Source organism: Pipistrellus hanaki (assembly GCF_964339955.1).
Source record: "Pipistrellus hanaki genome assembly, chromosome: 2".
Classification (NCBI taxonomy): domain Eukaryota; kingdom Metazoa; phylum Chordata; class Mammalia; order Chiroptera; family Vespertilionidae; genus Pipistrellus; species Pipistrellus hanaki.
The window spans coordinates 80074908-80101396 of NC_140504.1; the positions used below are offsets into that span (position 1 = coordinate 80074908).

At 39.7% G+C, this 26489-nt stretch overlaps 1 protein-coding gene across 2 annotated transcripts in view; it reads right to left on the reverse strand.

Moving 5' to 3' along the window:
* The window catches only part of ZNF654 (zinc finger protein 654), an 82793-nt gene that overhangs the window by 41413 nt on the left and 14891 nt on the right, over positions 1-26489 (reverse strand). Inside the window, exon 2 of one of the 2 annotated variants that reach the window (XM_084875439.1) lies at positions 8192-8337. In XM_084875439.1, the coding sequence (XP_084731565.1) occupies positions 8192-8337 (146 nt within the window). Of the gene's footprint in view, positions 1-8191; positions 8338-26489 lie in introns of those variants that run through there. The other variant, XM_084875440.1, reaches the window with a different exon arrangement.

Genomic DNA, 26489 nt, shown 5'->3' on the forward strand with positions numbered 1-26489 from the left:
AGCCAGATTATTATGATCTCTGAACACATAATAATCTGACCACTCAGTGTATACCTTATATAATAAAAGGCTAATATGCAAATTGTCCCCTTAACCAGGAGTTCAACCCGCAGGCAGGCTGGCCAAACACCCATGTCCCCTCCCCCTGGCCAGGCTGGCTGGACCCCACCCATGCACAAATTCATGCACTGGGCCTCTAATTCTCTCTCTCTCTCTCTGATTGGCCAGATTATTATGTGTTCAGAGATCATAGTAATCTGGCCACTCAATGTATATATATTAACCATATCAGACCTGAGGCCCTGAACCTAACTGTCCCCTATACCTGGGTTCCTGAGCATTAAAGAGAAAAAATAAACATGATATAGAAAAATGTTACATGCAAACAAGTAGTTAGAATAAAATGGAACTTGGAGACATTGTCGAAAATAGGTCTACCTTTCACCTAGCGCCAATATTCCACCTTTGTGTGCCAATCCACCCCGCAGGATGAGCCTTGTTTCACATAGAAGTACTTCTTGCAAAGTGAGCACCAGATGTTGCTCTTCACCTTCTTGCATGGATTGTCTTTGTAAGACACTCCAGGATTTTGCTTGTTGTATCTGGAGTGCTCTTCCATACACACAACACAGATATGATTAGACAATGTCCTAGGGGGAATCTCTGGAAAATGATTGCCTGGGGTCATCCACTGAGGGCAGGGTTCCTTTAGTGGGTGGTGTTGGGCTGATGTCCTGTAAATACCAATAAGTTGCACATTTTTTGAATATATCTGGTGAAATAACTCACTTTTTTGAAGCAGCTTGCTGCTTTGAAGCATACAAGATATAAGGATTATAACTAGCCCACATAAAAAATGTTATGAAAAGTCACCAGGGCCAGCAGTAATGATGACAAGACCGGTGAAGGTGGGTAATCTGGTCATTTTTGTCATAGCCATCCATATATTTATTATAGTCCTTCACCAGCTGTGGCATCTGTATTTCTTACACACTGCCATCTTTATTTCTTCTGTTTATTACTACATTTCTTCTGTTTATTACTACATTTTGGATCAAGGTAGTTCAAAATAAATGTGATGGGTTTTCTATCCTGCCCAACTAAACATGTTACACTTTCTTGACTGTCACCCCTAGCATGTTTTCTTACACTTTTCAGTGCCTTAGGAAACTGCTTCCTGTTTTGCTGTAGGATTCCCACAATTCCTGTGTGTAACTCTGACAGTGCATATTTAGGAAGGGTTACAACCGGTCCATGACAAGCACATGAGATTTATTTTCCATTGCACATGAGGTCAGGAGATATAGTTTGGTGGTAATGAACTCCTTTACCTTTTTCTGATCTGAGAAGCTCTTTATCTGGCCTTCAATTCTGAATGATAACTTTGCTGGGTAGAGTAATCTTGGTTGTAGGTTCTTGCTGTTCATCACTTTGAATGTTTCTTGCCACTCCCATCTGGTCTGCATAGTTTCTGTTGAGAAATCAGCTGACAGTCGTATGGGTACTCTCTTGTAGGTAACTAACTGTTTTTCTCTTGCTGCTTGTAAAATTCTCTTTGTCTTTTGCTCTTGACATTTTAATTATGATGTGTCTTGGTGTGGTCCTCTTTGGATTCCTTTTGTTTGGGTTTCTATGTGCTTCCTGGACTTGTAAGTCTAATTCTTTCTTCAGGTGGGGGAAGTTTTTTGTCATTATTTCTTCAAATAAGTTCTCTCTCTTCTGGCACCCCCATAATTCTGATGTTGGTATGCTTGAAGTTGTCCCAGAGGCTTCTTACACTATCTTCAACTTTCTGGATTCTCTTCTCTTCTTGCTTTTCTGGAAGAGTGTCCTTTGCCTCTTTGTATTCCAAATATTTGACTAGATTCTTGTGTTCCTCTAGTCTGCTGTTGGGTCTCTGCATAATATATGTGTGTGTGTGTGTGTGTATATATATATATATATATATATATATATATATATATATATATGCACACACACACATATGTATATATGTATATATATATACATATATAGAGACATATATATATTTTATTCCAGTCAGTGTATGTTTAATTTCTAGTTGGTCCTTTTACATATTCTCGAGGGTCTCATTAAATTTATCGGCCTTTTCTAGGAAATTCTTGAAAAACCTTATAACCGTGGTTTTGAACTCTATGTCCAGTGGTTTGTTCTCCTCCATTTATTTGTTTGTGTTCTGTTTCCTTGTCTCCTATTTTGGCTGCTTCCCTGAGTTGGTAGGGTAGCTTTGTGTGCTGGGTGTCCTGAGGTGGACACTCTAGGTGTACCCCTTTGTGGACTGTGTGTACAGCCTTGTTGTAGTTAAATCTTGATTGTTGTTGGTCTCACTGGGAGGAATTGACCTCCAGGCCAATTGGCTGTGGGGACCTGCTGTGTCTATAATGGAAGAATTGCTGTGCTGGAGACACGTTTATGGGGCAGGACTTGTTCCAGTAGGGCTTTGGTGCTCACTGAGTCTGCCTCTTGAATGTGTCCATTATGAGAGTAGTTGAAATCTGGTGTCATCCCACACCCACCACTAGATACACTAGTTTCTATATCTCCAAAGAGATGCAGGTCAGCTACTGTCTAAACTTTAGACTCTAAAGCCACCCAGCAGAAGCTACAGCAAGAGTTTTCTCCTCTTTGCTTGGGATTTGTCAGTTTTGGAGCAATCTGACTAGAGCTGCAGTTTATTTTGTTAAGCTGACACAGGGCAAGCCATTTATATGCAAAATTTATATGCAAAAGCCACTATGTGGAGCCGGGGCAGGGCCTCAGGGCAGGGCGAGGAATCAGAGTTCGCTCCAGCTAGTCTTCAGATGATTAGTCAGGATTTTTTTTTTTTTTTTTTTGTATTTTAGTTTGGTCCTGGGAGTGTGTCTGTGTAGCATCTACTTATGTCATCACCATTTCTTATCTGTTCTTTCTCAATATTACCTTATGCATTCAGGATCTTTTGTAGTCCCATATAAATTTTAGAAATTGTTCTAATTATGTTAAAATGCCATTATTTTTTATAGTGATGGCATTGAATCTGTAGTTTGCTTTGGTACCATTCTAATAATAATAATTCATCAAACTTATGAACAAGTTTTGTTTTTCATTTATATTAATCTTTAATTTCTTTCATCAATGTCATAGTTTTTAGTTTATAAATCTTTCATTTCCTTGGTGAAATTTATTTCTAGGTATTTTATTGTTTTTGATGAAACAGTGAATAGAACAGTTTTCTTAATTCCTCTGACAGATAGTAGTAGTTGAAATGCCAAAGATTTTATACATTGATTTTGTACGCTGCAAGTTTACTGAATTACTTTATTAGTTCTAACAGTTTTCATATAATATCATGTCTTGTACAAACAGAAAATTTGACTTCCACCAGAGAATACAGTAACATATGTTTAACATATAACAATATTACAAATTAGGTTAATCCTTTAGCTCACATATGACTTTTAGTACAAGTGATATATAAATTAATATAATAATACATTACATATGTCATAAACAAGAATGCTACAAACAGATATGAATTATAATGAAATCTATTAATATCCTGACATCATGTCCAGCCACTTTGAACATTGTTTGCCACCCTGGGAGGGTCTTATGCTCTTTCATCTAATTTATTGCTATCATTCCTTTAGAGCTCAACTCAGGTTTTAGCTCACCCAGCAAATTTTCCCTGACTTCCTAGACTAAGTCAAGTCCATTGTTATACTTTCTCATCATACCATGTAATTCTTCATGGTTACAATTCCATAACAATGTGTCTTTTCAGTATCTTTTAGTTCTGTAAAATCTCTGATAACAAGGGCTTAACTATCTTATTTTCTATTTTATTCCTAAAACCAAGCTCGGAGGTTTACAGAATGAATAAATGATTATGAAATAATTATTAGGATTTTCTGGCTTATCTACACTAATAAAAGAGAAACATGCAAATTGACCATCACTTCGCTACACCCACCAGTCAATCAGGAGTGAGTATGCAAATTAACCCAACAAAGATGGCAGTGGCCCCACCTCCCACCCCCAGCCGCTTTAGGCCTTTGAGCAGCATGCATGCAGGCACAGAGTGGCCAGGCAGAGCAGGACGCCTGCTATGAGGGGGAGGGCTGGGGGCAGAAGGCGGAGGGAGCTATAGGAGCTAGAGCAAAGACTGAAGATGGCGGCCAGAGAGAAGGCCTGGGTCCCTGGTGCTAGAGGAAAACCGGTGCCAGCAGCCAGGGGATGGAAGGCCTGTTTCACAAATCTCTTCATGCAATAGGCCTCTAATTTATTTAAGTAAAATAGAATCGCCGACTTACTCTTTTAAGACCACCATGTTGCTATTTACTAATTTTTCTTATGGTATTTAAAATACAATTAACTTTTCTGTTAAGGTAAGTTAAAATAATGCAGAAAATTCTAAATATAAAAGACTAATGTGCAAAGTGTCCCCTTGGAGTTCAATGGGGAGTTTGATCACTTGCTATGACATGCACTGATCACCAGGGGGTGGTGCAGATTGAAGGAAGGCCCTGGTTATCAGCTGGAAGGCCCCAATTGGCCCTGATCTCTGGCCATGCCTAGGGACCTACCCATGCACAAATTTCATGCACCAGGTCTCTACTTTCTTTATCTTTATAAGAAACATTATTATTTGGCAAGCCAATAGGAAAACTTACTTTCTTTTGCCTAACAGTGTCCATTTTAAATAAGATTTGCTTCTGCTTAATACAATATTCCTTTCATGATCAGTAGTAAAGAAACTAGCAAGCAATGAAATAGAATAAATTTTTTTTAAAAGTACTTTAATAAGCCTTAAAAGCATTTTCACAGTATAACACTAAAAAGTTAATAAATATTATATAGAAGAAAAGGGGGTGGAGGGAATTCCACATGGGCAATGAAACAAGAATAATACGTTTTGCTTGCAAATAACATTTCTATTAGTAATACTTTATTTTCTTCACAAATCAATAGAGAATAATGGAAACTATTTTGGTAGCTTTTCAAAGAAACATAGAAATATTCCTTAAAGTCTGCCTAGCTCTGTTTTATACTATCTCACTCACCTCTTGAGAGAACTGCTTATCCCTCCAACATTTCTATGGTTCTGATGGGGCTGCTATTGTGGTATCCTCATTTCCATTTGACAGACAAAAATTTTATCATATTCTCCTCAATACAGTGGGCACACATAATCTTAGATGGGGATTAGAGATGGGAGGAGGGGGTTTCTTCTCCCATTAATATATATAAAAGAATAAGCAACTGTTTGACCAGTAGCTAAGACACACACTGACCACCAGTGGGCAGATACTCAACGAACAGGCATGGACACATGGAACAGACTGATGAATCTCAGAAGGAAGGGGAAGGAGGGAGGGCAGGATAAGATTAACCAAAGATCTTATATGCATACCAGAGGCCCAGTGCATGGATTCATGCACCGGTGGGGTCCGTTGGCCTAGACTGCACTCCCTCAAAATACGGGACTCCTCACAGGATGTTGGACTGCTGGTTTCAGCCCAATTCCCGCAGGCCAGGCCGAGGGACCCCCACTGGTTCACGAATCCCTGCACCGGGCTTCTAGTGGTTCATAAACTAAGCTTGATCCCAGAATTGTCAGCAAGCAAAAGAGAATGACATCCAAGGGGAAAGATGGAATGACAAAGAACAATTCTTGGTGATATTTTCTTCTCTAGATTCAGAAAAATCTAGAAACTACTTCTAGTCCTTGCTGTACCATGGTTTAGTCATCTAATAAGTCCCTCCCTACCCCCCCCCTTTTTTTTTTTTGCTTAAACTAGCTTAAGATTTGTCAGTTATGACCCAAATTCCCAATACATTTCCTTTACTCATTTAGGCTTTATAAACAAAATATAAAAATCATAGTGTGTTTTGTTTTGTTTTTTTAACTGCCTTGTTCTTAAAAATCTAAGTAATGTTATATCCCAAATGCTCCTTCTCTCCTGCAATTGTTTTTCAGTTTTATTCAGGTATAATTGACCAATAGAGGTTGTATATATTTAAGGTGTACAACTTGATTTTTAAATACATAAGATGGTGAAAGATCATCACAATTAAGCTGGTTAACATATCCATCATCTCAGAGTGCCCTCCTCCCCCATACAATTTTAAATATATACAAGTAAACCTTTAAATAAGCATAAAGTATATGTATTAGTTTAAGTTATTATATGTAAATAGAACAAAAATATATAGTTCATATATATGAAAATGACACAACTTGAAGATTTAAAAATGCTACATTATTGTAGATATAAACACTGTATACTTAGGATACTCTAAATTTACAAAAAAAAATGTTTTTCTTTCTAGTAATAATAAATTAACCTTAGTTTACTGTATTACTTTTACTTTACCATATAAACTTTTAAATTTTATAATAACTGCTTAAAACACAAACGCATTGTACAGTTTACAAAAATATTTTATATTCTTATTCTGGTTTTTCCATTTTTAATTTTTTTATTTATTTTTAACGTATAGATTTTTTTATTAAAACTTAAGACACAAGCATACACATTAGCCTAGGCCTAAACAGGGTCAGGATCATCAATATCACTGTCTTCTACCTTCATATCTTGTCCCCCTGAAGTAACATGGATGGAATTGTATTCTGTGATAACAATTATTTCTTCTGGACTATTTCCTGAATGATCTGCCTGAGTCTCTTCTTGAGGTCTCACTCTTTTCAGAAATAGGTCCACAGTGGTTTATTTTTTTTTTTCTTTATTTTTTTTTTTTCTCATAGATTTGCTTATAAGCAGATAATGTACAATGAAGATTCCTTTCTATTCATGAAAACCTTTTGGTGTTAAGAGTTCAGATTTTCAGCCGGGACCGGTTTGGCTCAGTGGATAGAGCGTCGGCCTGCGGACTGAAGGGTCCCGGGTTCAATTCCAGTCAAGGGCATGTACATTGGTTGCGGGCGCATCCCCAGTGGGGGGTGTGCAAGAGGCAGCTGATCGATGGTTCTCTCTCATCGATGTTTCTAACTCTCTATCCCTCTCTCTTCCTCTCTGTGAAAAATCAATAAAATATATTAAAAAGAAAAAAAAAAAAGTTCAGATTTTCAAACTTTTTAAGAAGCTTGATGAGGTCTTCAAAAGTTTCTATTACATCCTGCACTTGTTTCACCTGCAATTTCCTTTTCTCTTTCCTCTTCTTCATCTATACATTCCTGTTCCAGTTCCAGCTATTTCTAATTAATCAATTCTTCAGGAACCACCTCTAGGAATTCCTCAATGTCATTCTCATCCACATCCTGTTAAACCTTGGAGATTTTTGCAACTTCTGCAATAAGTTACTAGGCAACAGTAAATTTTAGCTCTATTATAATATTATGGGACCACCATCATACATGTGCTCTGTCAATGACCAAAACATCATTATGTGATGCATGACTGTACATAAAAACAAATATACAAAACAGTAAGAGTTTCACAAAATGGTACCTATTCTAGGTGAAGTACTCATTTTTTCTATTTTGTTTTATAATGTTGATAAATATTTCAAAACCCACCCTTGTGATGTAGTGCAATTTGAGGCACACAAAAAGCAAATTAAGTTGTGACTTTTCTACCATGTTTCAATGACCACTCATCTATCTGTTTTCTGCCCCTCAAACAATTGTTGAAATCTTTCATTCACTGATGAGTCTCCCCTCTTTTCCTTTCACTATATATTTCTCTCTTTTTACTTCTTTACTATAATTTTAGTAGGATCTAGAAGGGTAAAAACAATAAACACAAGGTCTCCGTCTGATCTTTAACTCAAAGCCCTCTACAAGTATTTTTTAAAAACGTGAGTTTCCTAACCTCTTTCTGACTGATTTAAGGTCCCTCTGCTAATTATGATGGCCTTAATTGTTGTATTCCTGGAGTTACCATTACAGCTTCCCAAGACAATCTACGGAATTAAAAAGGAAAGGGGAAGAAAAAGGAAAGTGCTGATACCAATAGTAAGAATCTATATAACAATTCCATTTAACTGTAAAACTAAATGTAAAATTGTGGTTAATTATTCGAAATTAAACATAAATATTTTGGAAAAGGAAATTTCTTTTTGAAGGAAAACTTCTGGAAAGGTGCCTTCCACAAAGAAAATAATCAAAAAACAATTTTCAAATACATCATGATAAGTAATATTTTTATAAGTAATAAAGAGTACTTACAAGGCAAGGCTACTCAAAACATATTGTACGTGCTCACATTCATCTGGGAATGATGCACTAGCGGATGTAAAACAGGAAAGTGCAGTCTGAAGAACTTGAAGTTGGGGCAAAGGGACTTGCCATCTTCCAGCATAATCTTCAACCACCTGATAGGGGAAAAAGTATATTATATAAAATGTCCTCAACTTCCCCAGTTTAAAAATTTGAATAAAACTAGTTATGGAACTACCAAGACATTTTAAATTTGAATAAAATCAGTTATGCCTGAACATAAATGATTGGGGGGAGGGGTATTATATTTATTTTTTATTTTTTAAAAAAAATATATTTTATTGATTTTTCACAGAGAGGAAGGGAGAAAGAGAGTTAGAATAATAGATGACAGAGTCATCGATCAGCTGCCTCTTGCACACCCCCTACTGGGGATATGCCCGCAACCAAGGTACATGCCCTTGACCGGAATCGAACCCAGGACCCTTCAGTCTGCAAGCTGACGCTCTAGTCTATCTATTGAGCCAAACCGGTTTCGGCATATTATTTATTTTCATTGTGTATAATCTAAAAATAAAATTAACTATTTTCTTTGAAAATTTGGAAAAGAAATCTATAAATATAAAAGCCTAAGCGACCATCGCAACCAAAACAACAGAACAGATGACCAAACAGGCTTAGTGAGGGACAACCAAAGAACTGAACAGCAGGCTGCATGGGGTAACCAGGCCAGCAGGGGGAGGCAGTGAGGGGCAACCAGGCCAGCAGAGGCGGGCAGTGACAGGCAAACAGGCTGACTGGGGGAGGGGGGCAGTCAGGGCAACCAGGCCTGCAGGTTAGGCAGTGAGGGGCAACCAAATGACCAAATAGCGGCTGCATAGGATGATCAGGCTGGTAGGGGAGGCAGTAAGGGGTGACCAGACCGGCAGGGGTCGGCAGTGAGGTATAACCAGGTTGGTTACCAGGCTGGTTGTGGGGAGGGTAGTTGGGGCCAACCAGACCGGAGGGGGAAAGGGGAAAGTTAGGGACAACCAGGCCTTCAGGGGGGAGCCACTGGGGTGACCAGGTCAGCAGATTGGGTCGTTGGGGGTTACCAGGCCATTGGGGGAGGGGGGCAGTTATGGGAAATCAGGCAGGCAGGCAGGTGAGCAGTTAGGAGCCATTGGTCCCAGATTATGAGAGGATGTCTGACTTCAGGATGTCCACAGGGATCGGGCCTAAACCGGCAGTTGGACAGGACATTACCCAAGGGTCCCGGATTGCAGAGGGTGCTGCTGGGCTGAGGGGACCTCTCCTCATGCACAAATTTCATACACCAGGCTTCTAGTATCCTATCTAATAAAAGTAATATGCAAATTAACCATCACTCTGCTACACCCACAAGCCACGCCCATCAGCCCATCAGGAGTGAATATGCAAATAAACCAAACCAAGATAGCTACAGCCACGGAGAGCAGGGGGGAGGCTTGGGTTTCCCCAGAAATGGAGGAAGCCAAGCTTTCTGCACACCCTGGCCTGCCGTGGCCTCTGCTATAGGCTACAAAGTTTCAATTGTAAAAGATAAATAAATCCCAGATACCAGGGCCTCTGCTTGGGTCACCAGAGGGCGTGGCCAGCCTGCAAACCACCATATGCCCCTCACCTAGGCCACCCCACGCCCCAAGGGAACCACCACCCTGATCTGGAAAATCCCTCAGGGCAAACCAGCTGGTGCCCACCCATGCAACAGGCCTCTATCCTATCTAATAAAAGAGTAATATGCAGATTGACCATCACTCCAACACACAAGATGGCTGCCCCATATGGTCAAAGATCCTGCCCCCATCTGGACATAAGATGGACTCTACAAGATGGCCAGCAGGGGAGGGTAGTTGGGAGGGAAAGAGTAATATGCAGATTGACCATCACTCCAACACGTAAGATGGCTTCCCCCATACAGTCAAAAATCCTGCCCCCATGTGGACACAACATGGTCACCACAAGATGGCCAGCAGGGGAGTGCAGTAGGGAGGGACTCAAGCCTGCAGGGTAAAGCAGTTGGGAGGCACCAGGCCTGCAGGGAAGGGCAGTTAGGTGCAAACAGACTGGCAGGGGAGTGGTTAGGGGCTGATCAGGCTGGCAGGCAGAATCGGTTAAGGGCAATCAAGAAGGCAGGCAGGTGAGCAGCTGGGAGCCAGCAGTCCTAGATTGTGAGAAGGATGTCCGACTGCTTGTTTAGGCCCAATCCTACCGGGCAGTCAGACATTTTTTGAGGGGGTCCCAGATTGGAGAGGGTGCAGACTAGGTTGAGGGACAACCCTCCTGTGCATGAATTTCATGCACCGGGCCTCTAATATTATATGAATGACTGTACCATTCAGCTCACAAATATTCACCAAACTTTGTAACACATACTCTTTACCTCCTATGTTTAGCTTTTGTCAAAATACCAATTAATATTAAAATAGCTAGACAGCAGAAAATAGTTTTAGAGTAGTGTAAAAGTTAGTATATATTATTATTATCTTTATTTATAGAACTACACTCTAAGCCTTCTGACAACAAATGAGTATTAAAGACATAGTGGCATGATGCTCTAATTATGAAAGTTAAAACTGTACCATATTATGGAGAAAAGAGTGCAGAATATAATCAGGTTTGGCTCTGTCATTGGGTAACTCATCTTCATTCTCTATACATCACTTTTCCCACCATAAAATGGAACTAATGCTTGTCTTGCATGTTTACTCTAAAGTTGAGATAATGTATGTAAAAATACTTTAGAATGATCAATCACTATATTGATATATATTATGTACTCCTATAAATCTATATACTAGTAAAATTATTCACATGCAAGACTGCTGCTATATTAAAACAATGTATTATATAAAATGGATCGACCAACAGGGCCTGAAAACCAAATTTGTCATGCAACCTGCTTTTTGAATAACCCACAAACTAAGAATGGATGTTATGTTTTTAGGTGATATAAAAAAAATATTTTGTGATGTATGAAAATCATATGAAATTCAAATTTCAATGTCCATAAAGTTTTATAGAAACATATCCAGATTCATTTATATATTACCTATGGCTATTTTCCTGATACCAGAACCAAGTTGAATAGTTGTGACAGAATTGCCTTATAAATGCTAAAATATTTATTATATGCCCCTTTACAGAAAGTTTTCCAACTCAATTTAAAAGGTGGAAAAACTAGTGCAGGGTATACACACCAAGAACATTCACAGCTCAAGGACTTTTCATACTAATCACTTCCTTTGGGGAGACAATTTTCCACTGGTTTCTTATACTTCTATAGTTTTTCAAAAAGAGGTTCTGTTAGCCTTTATCTTATAAATATATTTATCAGAAATGACCTTAAAAAATACATAATGTCTCCCTCCAGACCAGTGAGCCTGTTTACTGTCCGTATAATCATGATGTCATCTCTCTCTAGAGCAGACCATGGTATTTTGTGGAAGAGCCACACTCAAGGGGCCAAAGAGCCACGTGTGGCTCACGAACCGCAGTTTGCCAACCACAGTTCTAGAGCAAAGGTCAGACAGATAGATATGCTTCACACCCCTATAAAAGAGAAGGGTTCTCTAAACTTGGAGTCCTCAGCTGTGATGAAAACCTACTTTGAGTGCAGGATCCACTTGAGACACTCGCACCATCTTTGTGAGACTAAGGGCCAAGGAGAACCAACATAAACATGAAGCTCATGCTGCCTGCTGTGCAATCCTATCTAATAAAAGAGTGATATGCAAATTAACCATCACATGGCTATACCCACAAGCCATGCCAACCAGTGAATAAGAAGCAAGTATTCAAATTAATCCAATCAAGATGGCTGTGGCCATGGAGAGAGTAGGAGGGAGGCTTGCGTTTCCTGGCGATGGAGGTAGCCAAGCTTTTGGCACATCCTGACTGGCTGAGGCCTCTGCCTTAAGGCTACAAAGTTTCAATTATAGAAGATAAATAAATCCCAGATACCAGGGCTGGGTGGCGTGACTGATCTGCAAACCACCACAGGCCCCTCACCCAGGCTGCCCCATGCCCCAAAGGAACTACCACCCTGATCCAGGACACCCTTCAGGGCAAACCAGCTGGTGCCCACCCATGCACCTAATAAAAGAGTAATAAAAGAGTAATATGCAGATTGACCACCACTCCAACACACAAGATGGCTGCCCACATGTGGTCAAAGATCCTGCCCTCATGTGAACACAAAATGGCCACCACAAGATAGCCAGCAGAGGAGGGCAGTTGAGAGGGACCAGGCAAGCAGGGGAGGGCAGTTGAGGGTAATCAGGCCTGCAGGGGAGGGCAGTCAGGAGTGACCAGGCCAGCAGAGGAGGGAAGTTGGTGGCAAACAGGCTGGCAGGGGAGCAGTTAGACATCAATCAGACTGGCAGAGCAATGGCTAGGGGGTGATCAGGCTGGCTGGCAGAAGCGGTTAGGGGCAATCAGGAAAGCAGGCAGGCAAGCAGTTGAGAGCCAGCAGTCCTGGATTGTGAGAGGGATGTCACAGATTGGAGAGGATACAGGCTGGACTGAGGGACACTCCCCACACCCCCCGTGCACAAATTTTATGCACCAGGCCACTAGTGAGTAATAAAGTCTTTTATCTCTTATCCAGAAGTTTGTCTTCTGTCAAGATCCATGAAAAAGTGGCAGGCTTAGATAAACTCTCAAACCTTTTACCTTTCTTTGACAATTCCAAATTGCAATACCAGGTAGCTAGCACAGGTCTCCAGTGTTTATAGGTCCATGTTCCGGTTAAAAAAAAAAAAAAAGCTAGAGGGTATTTGCCAGAAACTGAAACCTAATATTGTCACTGGTAATAAAATGTAAAAAGAGCTAGCCAGGCTTGATAGCTCTGAATGGTCAGAGCTATTAACTCATTTTCTCGTTGAGATAGTGGTGGTTGAGGAAACTTTAATTTGTTAATCATATGTAAATTCTTGTTGATTTTCTGTTGTTGGAACTTCCTGCCTAAGAGATGTCTTTGTCTCAGAATCTCAATAAAAGGAATGGTAAAAGGCCAGAGCAGGGGTTAGTCTTCCCACTAGAGGTGGACTTCCTGCCTGGCCCTCATTTTCCCAAACTAACTCTTTTCCAGTCTTTTCATTTTAGTGTGGGCCTTCTCCAGAAACCGAACCCTGAGTGGGCCCTGAACCACGCGGGTCATGTTAAGGAATCCCACAGGTATTATCTCTGTTATCTAATATCCCTTCCAAATCTTGTATTTCTTACTACCTGAAAACAAAAACTACTACTAACTATGTGATCCCAAGTTGGTAGACTTTTCTAAACCACCTTAGGCCAAAAAAGATAAACAATGGTTCCCTGGCTTTAAATTTTCTCTTCACTAGAGGATTTGATCAGCTTTATTGTCTCTTTTTTGCCACTACCACACCATTTTTGTATGACATAAAAAATATGCAATTGATAGTCTCAGTTTTCCTGTTCTCGGTCCCAAATAGTTTATCCTAATCCATATCTACTTACAACCTTATTCACTTTTCTTTTATGGGCTGGGTTTATCTCCTTAGAAGGGAAGCTTTCTACTTTTTCAATTTCTATTCTCATTATAACTTCCCTCATTCACCAATATTTAGCTACTAGTACCCTGCCTGATCTAGCTGAGCCCAAATCTAATACAATAAAAGTCCTTGGGGAACACCTCCAATGTTTGCCACAATACCCTTGAAGAGACATAAACAAAACTGGCTAAATTCATATATCTTTTTACACTGTTTAATGTCATGCCAGATGCGGCTATTAACATAATACTGTAACACCATTTTTCTTGCATATATTTTCCTTAAATATTTAATACTGTAAACATTGCATTGACCTTTTACTTTGAATATTTTCTTCTTTGCTCTATGTGCTATCATAAGCACTCAGCTATAGATACAGACAGTAGGGTGGTGAAGGCCTGGGATAGGGCAGGAACACTAGTAGAGGGTGGTAATGGGAGTAAAAGGGGGATATCTGTAATACTTTCAACAATAAAGATTTTTTGAAAACTACAACAAAGAGAAAGTAGCTTTAAAAGTAAAGAAAACCAAACTTAACCAACCATCAAGGTAAATATGGCCAGCAAGTAATAAAACATCCCTACCTAATAAAAGAATAATAGCAAATTAACCATCACCCTGCTACACTCACAAGCCACGCCCACCAGCCACATCCACCAGCCAATCAGAGCAAGTATGCAAATAAACACAACCAAGATGGCTACAGCCACAGAGAGCAGGAGGGAGGCTTGGGTTTCCCAGGCAACGGAAGAAGCCAAGCTTTCCGCCTGCCCTTGCTGACCTAAGCCTCCACTCAAGGCTACAAAGTTTCAATTATAGAAGGTAAACAAATGCAAACAGAAATGGCTGCCTCCACAGAGCGAGAAAGGGGCTTGGCTTCGATCCAGGCTACAAAGTTTCAATTGTAGAAGATAAATAAATTCCAGATACCAGGGCCTTCCCTTGGGTCACCAAGGGGCGTGACTGGCTTGCAAACCACCACAGGCCCCTCGCTCAGGCCACCCCACACCCCAAGGGAACCCCCACCCTGATCCAGAACACCCTTCAGGGCAAACCAGCAGGTGCCCACCCATGCAACAGGCCTCTATCCTATCTAATAAAAGAGTAATATGCAGATTGACCATGACTCCAACACACAAGATGGCTGCCCTCGTGTGGTCAAAGATCCTGTCCCCATGTGGACACAAGATGGCCAGCAGAAGAGGGCAGTTGGGAGGCACCAGACCTGCAAGGGAGGGCAGTTGGAGGCAATCAACCCTGCAGGGGAGGGCAGTTAGGAGTGACCAGGCCAGCAGAGGAGGGAAGTTGGTGGCAAACAGGCTGGCAGGGGAGCAGTTAGATATCAATCAGGCTGGCATGGGTGTGGTAAGTGGGTGATCAGGCTGGCAGAACTGGTTGGGGGCAATCAGGAAGGCAGGTAGGTGAGCAGTTGGGAGCCAGCAGTCCTGGATTGTGAGAGGGGTCCCAGATTGGATTGGGTGCAGGCTGAGCTGAGGGACACCCCCTCTCCATGCACAAATTTCGTGCACCGGGCCTCTAGTACTATCATAATTCTCTTGATAGGATAAACCAAGAAACAATAGCATTTTTGTGGTACTTTTGCCAACGATGCATAACCTCATTCCAATCATGAGAAATCATAAGACAAACTCGAATGATATTCTATAAAAAAAAAAATTGATCAGTACTCTTCAAACATGTCAAAACCATGAACAATAAGGAACAACTGAAGAACTATTACAGATTAGAAGAGACTAAAGAGAAATAACAGCTAAATATAATGTCAGATTAAAAATAACCTGGAACAGAGAGAATCCAAGATGGCTGCTCGGGTAGGCAACTAGCCGCAGCCGCACACAACAATTTTAATAAAATACAACTAAAATATAAAATGGACATTACCCAGAACTACAGGAAAGTCGACTGACTGGAAATCCTACAACAAGAAGCAAGGAGAAAACCAGAAGGAAGCACGGAGGAGCTGTAAAAGCCCAAGGTACGGAGACACGCGGCGCGCGCGGAGAGGACGGAGCCGGAGAGGAGGGAGGCCGAGTGCCTGGCGGGCGTTCCCTAGCGGAAAGGAGATAAAACTCCGACTGTGCTGGGCCCCCAACTGCTCTGAACCCCAGTTCTGGGCCAGACCCCGGGGACTTAGGCTCAGCCATAGGGAGCTGGGCTGTAAGTCGGAACCCCGGGGAAGCGGAGAAAGGAGGTCCCGGAGGCGCGCACACTGCCCCCAGAGAAGGGACGGTCGGCTGTGCCGCGGGATTGCCCTGGCCGGAAGGAGACTGGGGCTCCAGACTGCTGTGAACGCCACCTCCAACTCCACTTCCAACTGAACTGAACCCCAATACCGGGCTCATTGGGGGAGAGCATAGACTGTTTGGCAGCAGGCGAAAATCGAGGGCACCTTTCTCTCAGAGGCGCAGGCAGCGAGCACTGAAGGACCCGCATAGGGCGGGGCTGACGGAAGCCAAAGCTGCAGGCTTCACCCTGAAACCCCGTCCCATCTGTAACTGCGAAATTCGACAACAAAATAGATCACAAACGAAAGAAATGGAGGACAAAAAGCGTCTGGATATAGAGTTCAAATCTACGCTTATAAGGTTTTTCAAGAATTTCCTAGAAAAGATGGATAAGGCCTATGAGGATATGAAAAGAGATCAACTAGAATTAATAAGGAGTCAACAAGAAATGATAAGGGATCAACAAGAAATAAAGAATACATTGTCTGAAATAAAAAATATACTACAGAGTCCTAAAAACAGAAGGGAAGATTGCAAGAATCAAGTCAAAGATTTGGAACATAAAGAGCCAGAAGACACTCCTCCACAGAAGCTAGAAGGCAAGAGAATCCAGAAAATTGAAGATAATGTAAGAAACCTCTGGGACAACTTCAAGCGAACCAACATCAGAATTATGGGGGTTCCAGAAGATGAGAGAGAGCAAGATATCGAAAACATACTGAAAGAAATAGTGACAGAAAACTTCCCCCACCTGGTGAAAGAATTTGACTTACAAGTCCAGGAAGCGCACAGAACTCCAAACAAAAGGAATCCAAAGAGGACCACACCGAGACACATCATTATTAAAATTCCAAGAGCAAAAGATAAAGAGAGAATATTAAAAGAAGCAAGAGCAAAGAAGGTAGTAACTTATAAAGGAGCACCTATACGATTGTCAGCTGACTTCTCAACAGAAACCATGCAGGCCAGAAGGGAATGGCAAGAAATATTCAAGGTGATGAATAGCAAGAACCTACAGCCAAAAATAAGCTACCCAGCAAAGCTATCACTCAGAATCGAAGGCCAGATAAAGAGCTTCACTAATAAAAAAAAGCTAAAGGAGTTCATCACCACCAAACCAGAATTATATGAATTGCTGAAGGGGGTTCTTTCAGAAGAGAAAGTAAACAAAGATAAAAATTATGAACAACAAATACGTAATTATCAACAAGTGAATCTAAAAACCAAGGAAATTAAAAAAATCTGATGAACAATATTAACTGTTGAATATAATAGAATCAGAGGTATGGAAGGGGAGTGAACTGACGATTCTTGGGGAAAAGGGGAGAGGGGGGCGTGGGAAGAGACTGAACATAAACTGTGCACCTATGGATGAGGACAATGGGGAGAGGGGAAAGGGCAGAGGGTGGGGTGGGAACCTGGTGGAGGAGAGCAATGGTGCGGGGGGGGGGGGGGGGGGAAGGAACATTTGTAATAATATGAAAAATAAAAACTTATTAAAAAAATAAAAAATAAAAAAATAAAAAATAAATTAAAAAAAAAAAAAAAAAAAAAAAAAAAAATAACCTGGAACAGAAAATCATTAGTAAAAAAACTGGTAAATTCCTAATAGGGTCTATAATTTAATATAATGAATATCACACCAATATTATTTTCCTATTCTGATAACTGTACTATTTCCTATTAAATATAAAGTTAGCTCAATTTTTAAAAGTTGTTTAAAAACAATTTTGTTCCAATCCTTTACCTCAAATTTCAATAATCTCATTTATTTTATGGAGGCTTTTTTATAATATAAGCACAATTCTTCGCATATTTTCCCTACTTTGTTTCCTGACTACACATCAAGATTTACCCTTGCCTATGGGTATTTTTTAAGTCAGGTAGATAAATAAAGCAGGTAGGTTGACAGTATTGTGGAAAGAGTATAGGTTTTGGAATCAAACAGCCCTGACTTTGTCACTTACTTAACAGTTGTGTAATATTAACAGAATTATTCTTCTCAGTCTAAGTTTCCTATTTAACATCACTTTAATCACAGAGCTACTGAAGAACTAAATAAGATATATATTAAAATCTAGGGTAATTCCTGGCACATAAGAAACAAGTATACCAATATACCTTGTTTTAAGAAAATGGCAAGAATAAGCTTACTTTAGTGACTCTTTCATCACATCAGTCTGAACTGTTTATTTGTCTTCAAGGATGAGTAATTACAAAAATTTTACTTACTTTTGGCAAGCAGATTGGCAACACCCAAACACAATCTATTCAAAAGGTATAGCTGTGTTTCAACTGTTAGTTCAATATTAATTGAAAAATGAAGCATATCCTGGACACAGCAATACAAACAAAATGCTTCATGCCTGAACAGATAACTGAGGATTCTTTCGCTGCCTTCCCCCAATCCTTCCACACCCAGTTTTCAATTGAGAATCAATATGACAAAGAAAAGCTCTATTCAAAAAAAGAAGAGTCATTTATCATTTGACTTTTTTCTATCAGGATAATCATGTAAAGAAAGTTTAAAATTAAAGTCTTATTTAAAAACCTCAGAAAAATGATTTATAAGTAGATTCTAGTAAGTTAAAGTTGTTTGAAATTTGCAAGGGGCTAATATTTGGTAGCAAGGAATCTAAAACCCAATTCTTTTGGGAGCCCAATAAAGCATATTGTTTTCAACTCATTACTCAAGATAATATTTATATATAATATTATAGTCTTTAATAGGTTCTGTAAATGTAATTAAGACTAAACATTTAACAAAATGGAAAATGGAGTAAGTATCTCCAAATCTTAATATACCCTGGAATCTTCATGATGATCTAGTCAAAACTACAAACCTTAGAAGAAATATCACTCCCAGAAGGCTCTAAACTCCTTCTTGAGTTCTCTGTATCCATATTGTGACTCGTCCAAAGGATTCTATAGTCACTTTCATAATATGATCTCAAGTAGTTTCTGGGATTTGGACATAAATCTAATCAAAGCTGCAGATATCAAGATTTTATCTGAATTCAACGACAACAGCTAGTGCATTTTATCAAGTAAACAGATAATGAAGGGCATATTATTATATAGGTCATAAATCAGTTTTTTGTGCCAAAGGAAAACTCAATAAATTATTATAAATCCAAAGACCAAAAAGAAAGTTTAAAAGCCCTATGCCTGAAACACTAACTTTAGGTATCAGGTTTGCTCAGCCATAAGAACTAAACTTGTTTTTATTTTTATTTAAACTAATAAATCTTTATTGTTCAGATTATTACAATTGTTACTCTTTTTCCCCCCATAGCTCCCCTCCACCTGGTTCCCATCCCACACTATGCTCTTACCTTCCCCGGTCACTGTTCCCCCTCCCCCCATAAGATTTTCTGATCCAGCACCACCCACCCACACCCTTCCCCCTCTCCCCCCGAGAATTCAGTCCACTCCCTTTCTATGCCCCTGATTCTATTATATTCACCAGTTTATACTGTTCATCAGATTTTTTATTCACTTGATTTTTAGATTCACTTAGATAGACATGTATTTGTTGTTCATAATTTTTATCTTTACCTTTTTCTCTTCTTCCTCTTCTTAAAGAATACCTTTCAACATTTCATATAATACTGGTTTGGTGGTGGTGAACTCCTTTAGCTTTAACTTATCTGTGATGCTCTTTATCTGACCTTCCATTCTGAATGATAACTTTGCTAGGTAGAGTAATCTTGGTTGTAGGTTCTTGCTGTTTATCACTTTGAATATTTCTTGCCACTCCTGTCTGGCCTGCATAGTTTCTGTTGAGAAATCAGCTGGAAATCATTTGGGTGCTCCCTTGTAGGTAATTGTTTTCCTCTTTCTGCTTTTAATATTCTCTGTCTTTTGTTCTTGGCATTTTGATTATGATGTGTCTTGGTGTGGTCCTTTTTGGATTCCTTGTGTTTGGGGTTCTGTGCGCTTCTGGACTTGTAAGTCTATTTCTTTCACCAAAGTGGAGAAAGTTTTCAGTCATTATTGCTTCAAATAGATTTTCAGTATCTTGCTCTCTCTCTTCTTCTGGCACCCCCATAATCCAAATGGTGGTACTCTTGAGGTTATTTCAGAGAGATTCCTTACACTATCTTCAAATTTTTGGATTCTTTTTTCTTTTCCAGTTGAGTGTTTTTTGCTTCTTTGTATTTCACATCTTTGACTTGATTCTTGTGGTCCTCTAGTCTGCTGATAGGTCACTGTATATTTTTATTTTATTTTAGTCAGTGTATGTTTAATTTCTAGTTGGTCCTTTTTAATATCCTTGACGGTCTCACTAAATTTATCGGCCTTTTCTAGGAAATTCTTGAAAAACCTTGTAACTGTGGTTTTGAACTCTATATACTGTCTTTTCTCAAAATTGACTTTGTATCATTTTCTGTGCATCCATCTTCCCTCTGATATCACTAAATCCTACTGGCGATAGTAATGTGAGTTAACTGTATTATGTACTAAATTCAAGGAATTACTAGTATTTCTAAATTTAATGGGTACTAGGCTGATAGAGTAATAAATGTTTATCCTACTGACCTTCCTAATTCTTAAAAAAAAAAAAAAAAAAAAGTAAGCTACAGAAGAGATTAGGGGTCAAATAATTATTCTTTAGAGGTACAAGAACAACAACGACAAAAAATAAAAACACACACACACACACACAAAAAAAAAAAAACCCACCACATTCACAATCAGAGGAAAACAACCCAAGCTACAGCTCCTGGAAAATCCCCAACTCTAACCATATGAGAAACCCACTGGCTTTGATTTAGCAATACTCTAGAAAGGGAGGAATTTGGGAACTTAACCTTTTTTGGATTCTAGATTTTAATTTCTCATTATGAGCTTGATCAAATGACAGACAATTCCTTTAATCAAATTAGATAGGCTATTACTTTTATGGATATTTGGTCCCCTCCCCCAAATTAAAACCTGAAAGGATATTTTTAAAAATATATTTTTATTGACTTCAGAGAGGAAGGAAGAGAGAGGGAGAGACAGAAACATCAGTGATGACAGAGTAATTGATTGGCTGCCTCCCCCATACTGGAGATCAAGCCCATGTGTGCCTTGACTGGAATCCAACCATGACCTCTGATTCATAGATTGACACTCAACCACTGAATTCAAGGAAACTCAGCAGGGCTGAGAGGACATTTTAAACTTAAAAACTATCATAGGGCCCCAGCCAGTTTGGCTCAGTGGATAGAGTGTCAGCCTACAAACTAAAGACTCCCAGATTTGATTCCGGTCAAAGGGATATACCTCAGTTGCTGGAGCTCAATCGCAGCCCTGTTTGGAGCCTGTGGGGGAGGCAACCAATTGATGTGTCTATCTCACATCAATGTTTCTCTCAAGTCTGTTTCTTTCTTTAAAAATCAATGGAGCCGAAACCGGTTTGGCTCAGTGGTAGAGTGTCGGTCTGTGGATTGAAAGGTCCCAGGTTCTATTCCGGTCAGGGGCATGTACATTGGTTGTGGGCACATCCCCGGTAGGGGGGCGTGCAGGAGGTAGCTGGTCGATGTTTCTCTCTCATCGACATTTCTACCTCTCTATCCCTCTCTCCACCTCTCTGTAAAAAATCAATAAAATATATTTTTTTTAAAATCAATGGAAAAATACCCTCAGATGAGTGTTAACCAAAATAAAAAACTAACAAAGGTAAACTAACTTTCAAACTCAGAAGCATCTATTAAAAAGCCTTATGCTAAGTACTGAAATATTTCTAAATAAAGGAAAAAATTTTTTGAATTCTATATTTCGATAAACTTTATCATTGGTTACGTGAAAATGCATTGTTATTAAATGGGGATGAACATCCTCAATATTAATAAAAATGCTTATTGTGGCTAATGATTAGAAATTTCTATTCTTTTTTTTTTTTTAGAATGCATTAATTCTTCAAATCCAATAGTCAAAACTTCACTGTTCCTTTAGATCCCTTAACTGTCCTCCTTTTACCATTTACTGTTAATATTACCACCATATTCCCAGACATTTACAATACAAACCCAATGCAATTTCACAAAATTATTTGTACCTTGTTTCCACATTCAACCAGATGCTAATTACTTCGTTTCCATATTTCTTGAAACTATTTTTCTATCTCCATTTTCATTGCCACTACCCAGTCAGGCCCTCAATTGCTCATTTTCTGAAATATTCCAATCTCTTCCTTTTTTTGTTTCAGTTTTCATTCTTTATTTCCTTTACTCTGTCTTAAAACATGTAAGATTACAGTAATGATGTCACTGATTTGCCCTTTAACCTACAGGTCTTCTTACAAAATTCAAACTCCTAAGCCAAGATCTGGATAGGGCAGTCCATTTTTTTAAATATTAATACCCACAAATACTTTTCTGAATACATGTTCTAGTTCAGTGGTCCTCTACCTTTATAATGCATCAGAATCATCTGGAAAGCTTATGAAAAACACAGATTACTGAGCCCAAAGTGTCAGATTCTGCAGATCTGGGGTGGAGCCAATAAATTACATTGCTAATGGTGTTTAGGTGATGCTCCAGCTGGTCAGGGAAATCACACTTTTAAGAATCACAACTCTAGGTAATTAACTACCCCCATTCATAAATATACCATGCCATTTACCTTTTCACAAATTATCTGCTCTAATTTATGTCCTCCTACTCTCACCTCTTTCTTTTTCATGCCTACATTTTAACACTAACAATTCTTTAAGAGTCAGTTCAAATGTTATCTCATCCTCTAAAACTTTCCTAAATCATTTCTATTAGAAGTACTGTAGTTTCTCCAGGTGAACTTTCAGAGGACTTAATATACATTGTTTTAGAGCACATGTGTCAAACACAAGGCCCGCGGGCCAAATCCAGCCCGCCAGGCCATGCAATGTGGCCCGCACCGCGCTGTCATCACTGCACTCCGCTGTCAGTTTATGACATTGTCAGTTTATGACTGTTCAGTAAACCATTCGGCCCGCGATTTAGGCTGGATTTTAGATTTTGGCCCCTTCTCTGATTGAGTTCGACACCCCTATTTTAGAGGCATTGATTGCCATTTTTTTGTTTTAAGGTTTATTTATATTTACTCATTTATTTATTCAAACCTTATGAAGTGCTCACTATATACACATACCTTGACACTTTCAATCTGAAGAAAAATAGGTACAGATATTAGATAGAGTACAATTAGGAAAACAGTACAACTCAAGATACCATATTTTCTGGCGTATAAGACGACTTTTGAAACGAAAAAATGTCAACCGAAAATTGGGGGCAAAAGACCAAAATTGCACAAAAATTACCTGCAGATCTTGACGGCAAAGTAAGTCTTTTCTTTGAAGTGGGGGGGGTGGGGGGGTAGGTGGGGGTAGTCTTATACAGCGAATATAGGCCTAAACCTATTTTAAACTGTAAAATTAGTGGGTCGTCTTATATGCCAGAAAATACAGGTAAGGGGAAAAGAGAATGCAGGAGGTGGGATGCTACTTTATCTATAGTGTTCAGAGGTCTCCATCTCTCTTATTTCTCTTATAAAGGATACCTGAACAGGGCAGAGAAAACCATACAGATATCCAAATGAAAAGTGTTCCTGGCAGATAAGCAAAAGTCAAATGCAAAGGTCAAGAGGCAGGAGCTTACTCGAAAGGGGAAAATGCTACTGTAACTGAAGGTAAGAACGTACTGGAGGCAAAGAGTAATAGGAGACAAGTCAAAGAGCTAGACAGAAGCTGGATCAAAAAGTCCTGTAGTCCATTTTAAGGATTTGAGCTTTGAACTGAAGATAGAAAAGCACAAAAGGTTTAGAACAGATTTCACTCACATCTTTTAATGGATCACTTTGGCTGTGTGGAGAATAAACTGAGAAAACGTGGAAGCAGGGAGATAAAATAATCCAGGGTAAAGATGACTGTGGTTTGGATCAAGGTCATAACAGTAAATGCAGTAATCAGATATGCCTTTTCTCCTTAACCAGATGATTCAACTCCTTGAGGGCAGGGATTGTTATCTATTCCATCTAAATCCCCCCATAATCATTAGGACAAATTTTTCTTTTGGGAGTACCTTAAACAACACTTTTGTCACACTTTATCTAGATCTATGCCTAAAATAATTAAGGATAATTCACTTCATTGATAGTAAGAAAAAATAAATTACATACTATCAGACAGACATATATGAACATTTTATAAGCACCTATTAAGTTAGCAGTTAATAGTGTTGAATTTAACTTCAAAATATATAAGAGGACAAACAATCTCAAGAGTTAAAGGACAAAATGATTTCAGTTAACATTGAAAGTTTTAAAGACACTGTACTTTTTTTTTTTTTTTTTCATAAAATCAAGAGTTAAGAAGGCACTGCATAATAAGTTAAGTGCCAACAAGGGAAGCAAAATCTTCATATCCATTCTAAGTTTATAAAAACAGATAATGTGATAGGAAAGCAAAATAAGAAAGCATGAATGTTATGATTCTCACAATTCAGACCTATTTTTTTACAACTCTCTCACCTCTTGGTTTATATTATGCACACTCGCTATAATAAATTTTTTAAATATATTTTATTGATTTTTTACAGAGAGGAAGAAAGAGGGATAGAGAGTTAGAAACATCAGTGAGAAAGAATCATCGATCAGCTGCCTCTTGCACACCCCCTACTGGAGTTGTGCCCGCAACCAGGGTAACATGCCCTTGACCAGAATCGAACCTGGGACCTTTAAGGCTGCAGGCTGACGCTCTATCCACTGACCCAAACCGGTTTCGGCTAAATTTTAATAACATATGAAAAAAATCACCTATCGTTTTATTGCCCTCATATAATCGCTATTATCATCTTGGTGTATTTCCCTTTTCTAGCTGTGTGACTTGGTGTTAGTTGTCTAACCTCTCTGAGTCTCAGAAACATCTTTCATGAAATGAAGATAAAAATAGTACCTATCTCACAGGGTTGTTATAAAGAATAAATGAAAATCTAGGACAGGGGCTGACATACTTTTTCTTAAAGGGCCAGAAAGCAACTTAAGACCATACATTCTCCATCCTAACTACTGAGCCCTACTGTATCATGAAAGTAGCTATAGAAATTATAAAAATTAATGGGCACATGCCAATAAAGTTTTATTTGCAAAAACAGTCAGTGCTACTTGTGTCTCAATGGCTTACGACATAGGTCCATAATTTTTTGGTGTTTCAATTGTTGTTGGGTTGTTTGTTCAGGAAGTTTTGAAATTCTTAAGGAAAATCTGTTAAAAACAAACAAACCTTAGACCTGCTCACCAGAAATGCAAATGTAACTTCTTGCAAAATTTCAGAAAATTCATAGACTTCCCAAGTATACAAATGGCTCCTAAGGATTCTCATCTAGAAATCCTGTTTCTAGAGAAGAAGCTCTAAAATCCCCATGTGAGTGAAGTGGGAATGGACCAGCCTAAATTCAAATTGTATAATCCTGCTACAAATTTTCCCACCTAATTTTTTTTTATATTACTAGAGGCCCAGTGCACAAATTCATGCATGGGTGGGGTCCACTGACCCTGCCCCAATCAGGGCAGATTGGAGCTGGACCTGTTGGGAGAAGGAGGCAGCAGGAGGTTGGCCCACCCCAAATGGGGCCCAATCAGGGTTGGGAGACTGGGAGAGGAGCTGAGGGCAATTGACAGGCAGACCGCACCCCTGATTGGGGGCAGGGCGAGCCATGGGAAGGGCTGTGAGTGGTAGGCCGGCCTTCCCCACACTCAAATGGGGTAGTGAGGGCTGATCAGGGATCAGCGGTCAGGGAAGGGGCCATGGGAGGTTGGCCACCCAGCCCCACCACAGAATGGTGTGGGGTGGCCAATCGGGGGCAGAACTGCTAGGGGGAGGGGCCATAGGCCGATCAGGGTGGTGGGGGCTCACCAAGAACAGGGCCGAACTGGGGGAGGGGCCACAGGTGTTGGCTGGCTGGCCCTGCCCCTGATTGGGATGGGGAGCCCAATTTAGGGTGGGGCCTGGCAGGAGGAGGGGTTGCAGGAGGTTGGCTGGCCAGCCCTACTCTCTATTGGGGTAGGGAAGGCAACCAGGGGTAGAACCAGCCTGGGAGGGGAGAAGCTGCAGAATGATTGGGGTGATGGGGGCCTTTCAGGAATGGGGCTAGCCAGGGGAGGGGCTGCAGGAGGTTGGCTGGCCAGACCGGTGTCCCCTACTGGGGTGAGATCAGGGGCAGGGCCAGCTGGGAGGAGGGGCCATGAGGTTGGGCGATTGGCCCCACCCTCTGATCGGGCCAGTTTGGTCACCATAGTAGGTGGCACAGCAACAGTAGCTGGCTTTTTATAGATACAGACCTTTACCTAGGTCACTATATAGTCACTGAAAACATCATTTTTAAAGCTAAATAACATTTTAGTTCATAATGGTTGAGAAGTTTTAAACTGTTTCAGATGTTCTGGTTGCTTTTTCATTTTTATTTCATTCCTTTCATTAATTATATTAATGTGATATATACATATTTATGTCCAAATTTATTATTTCCTTAGAAATTAATGTATAAAGAAAATTACTAAGTATAA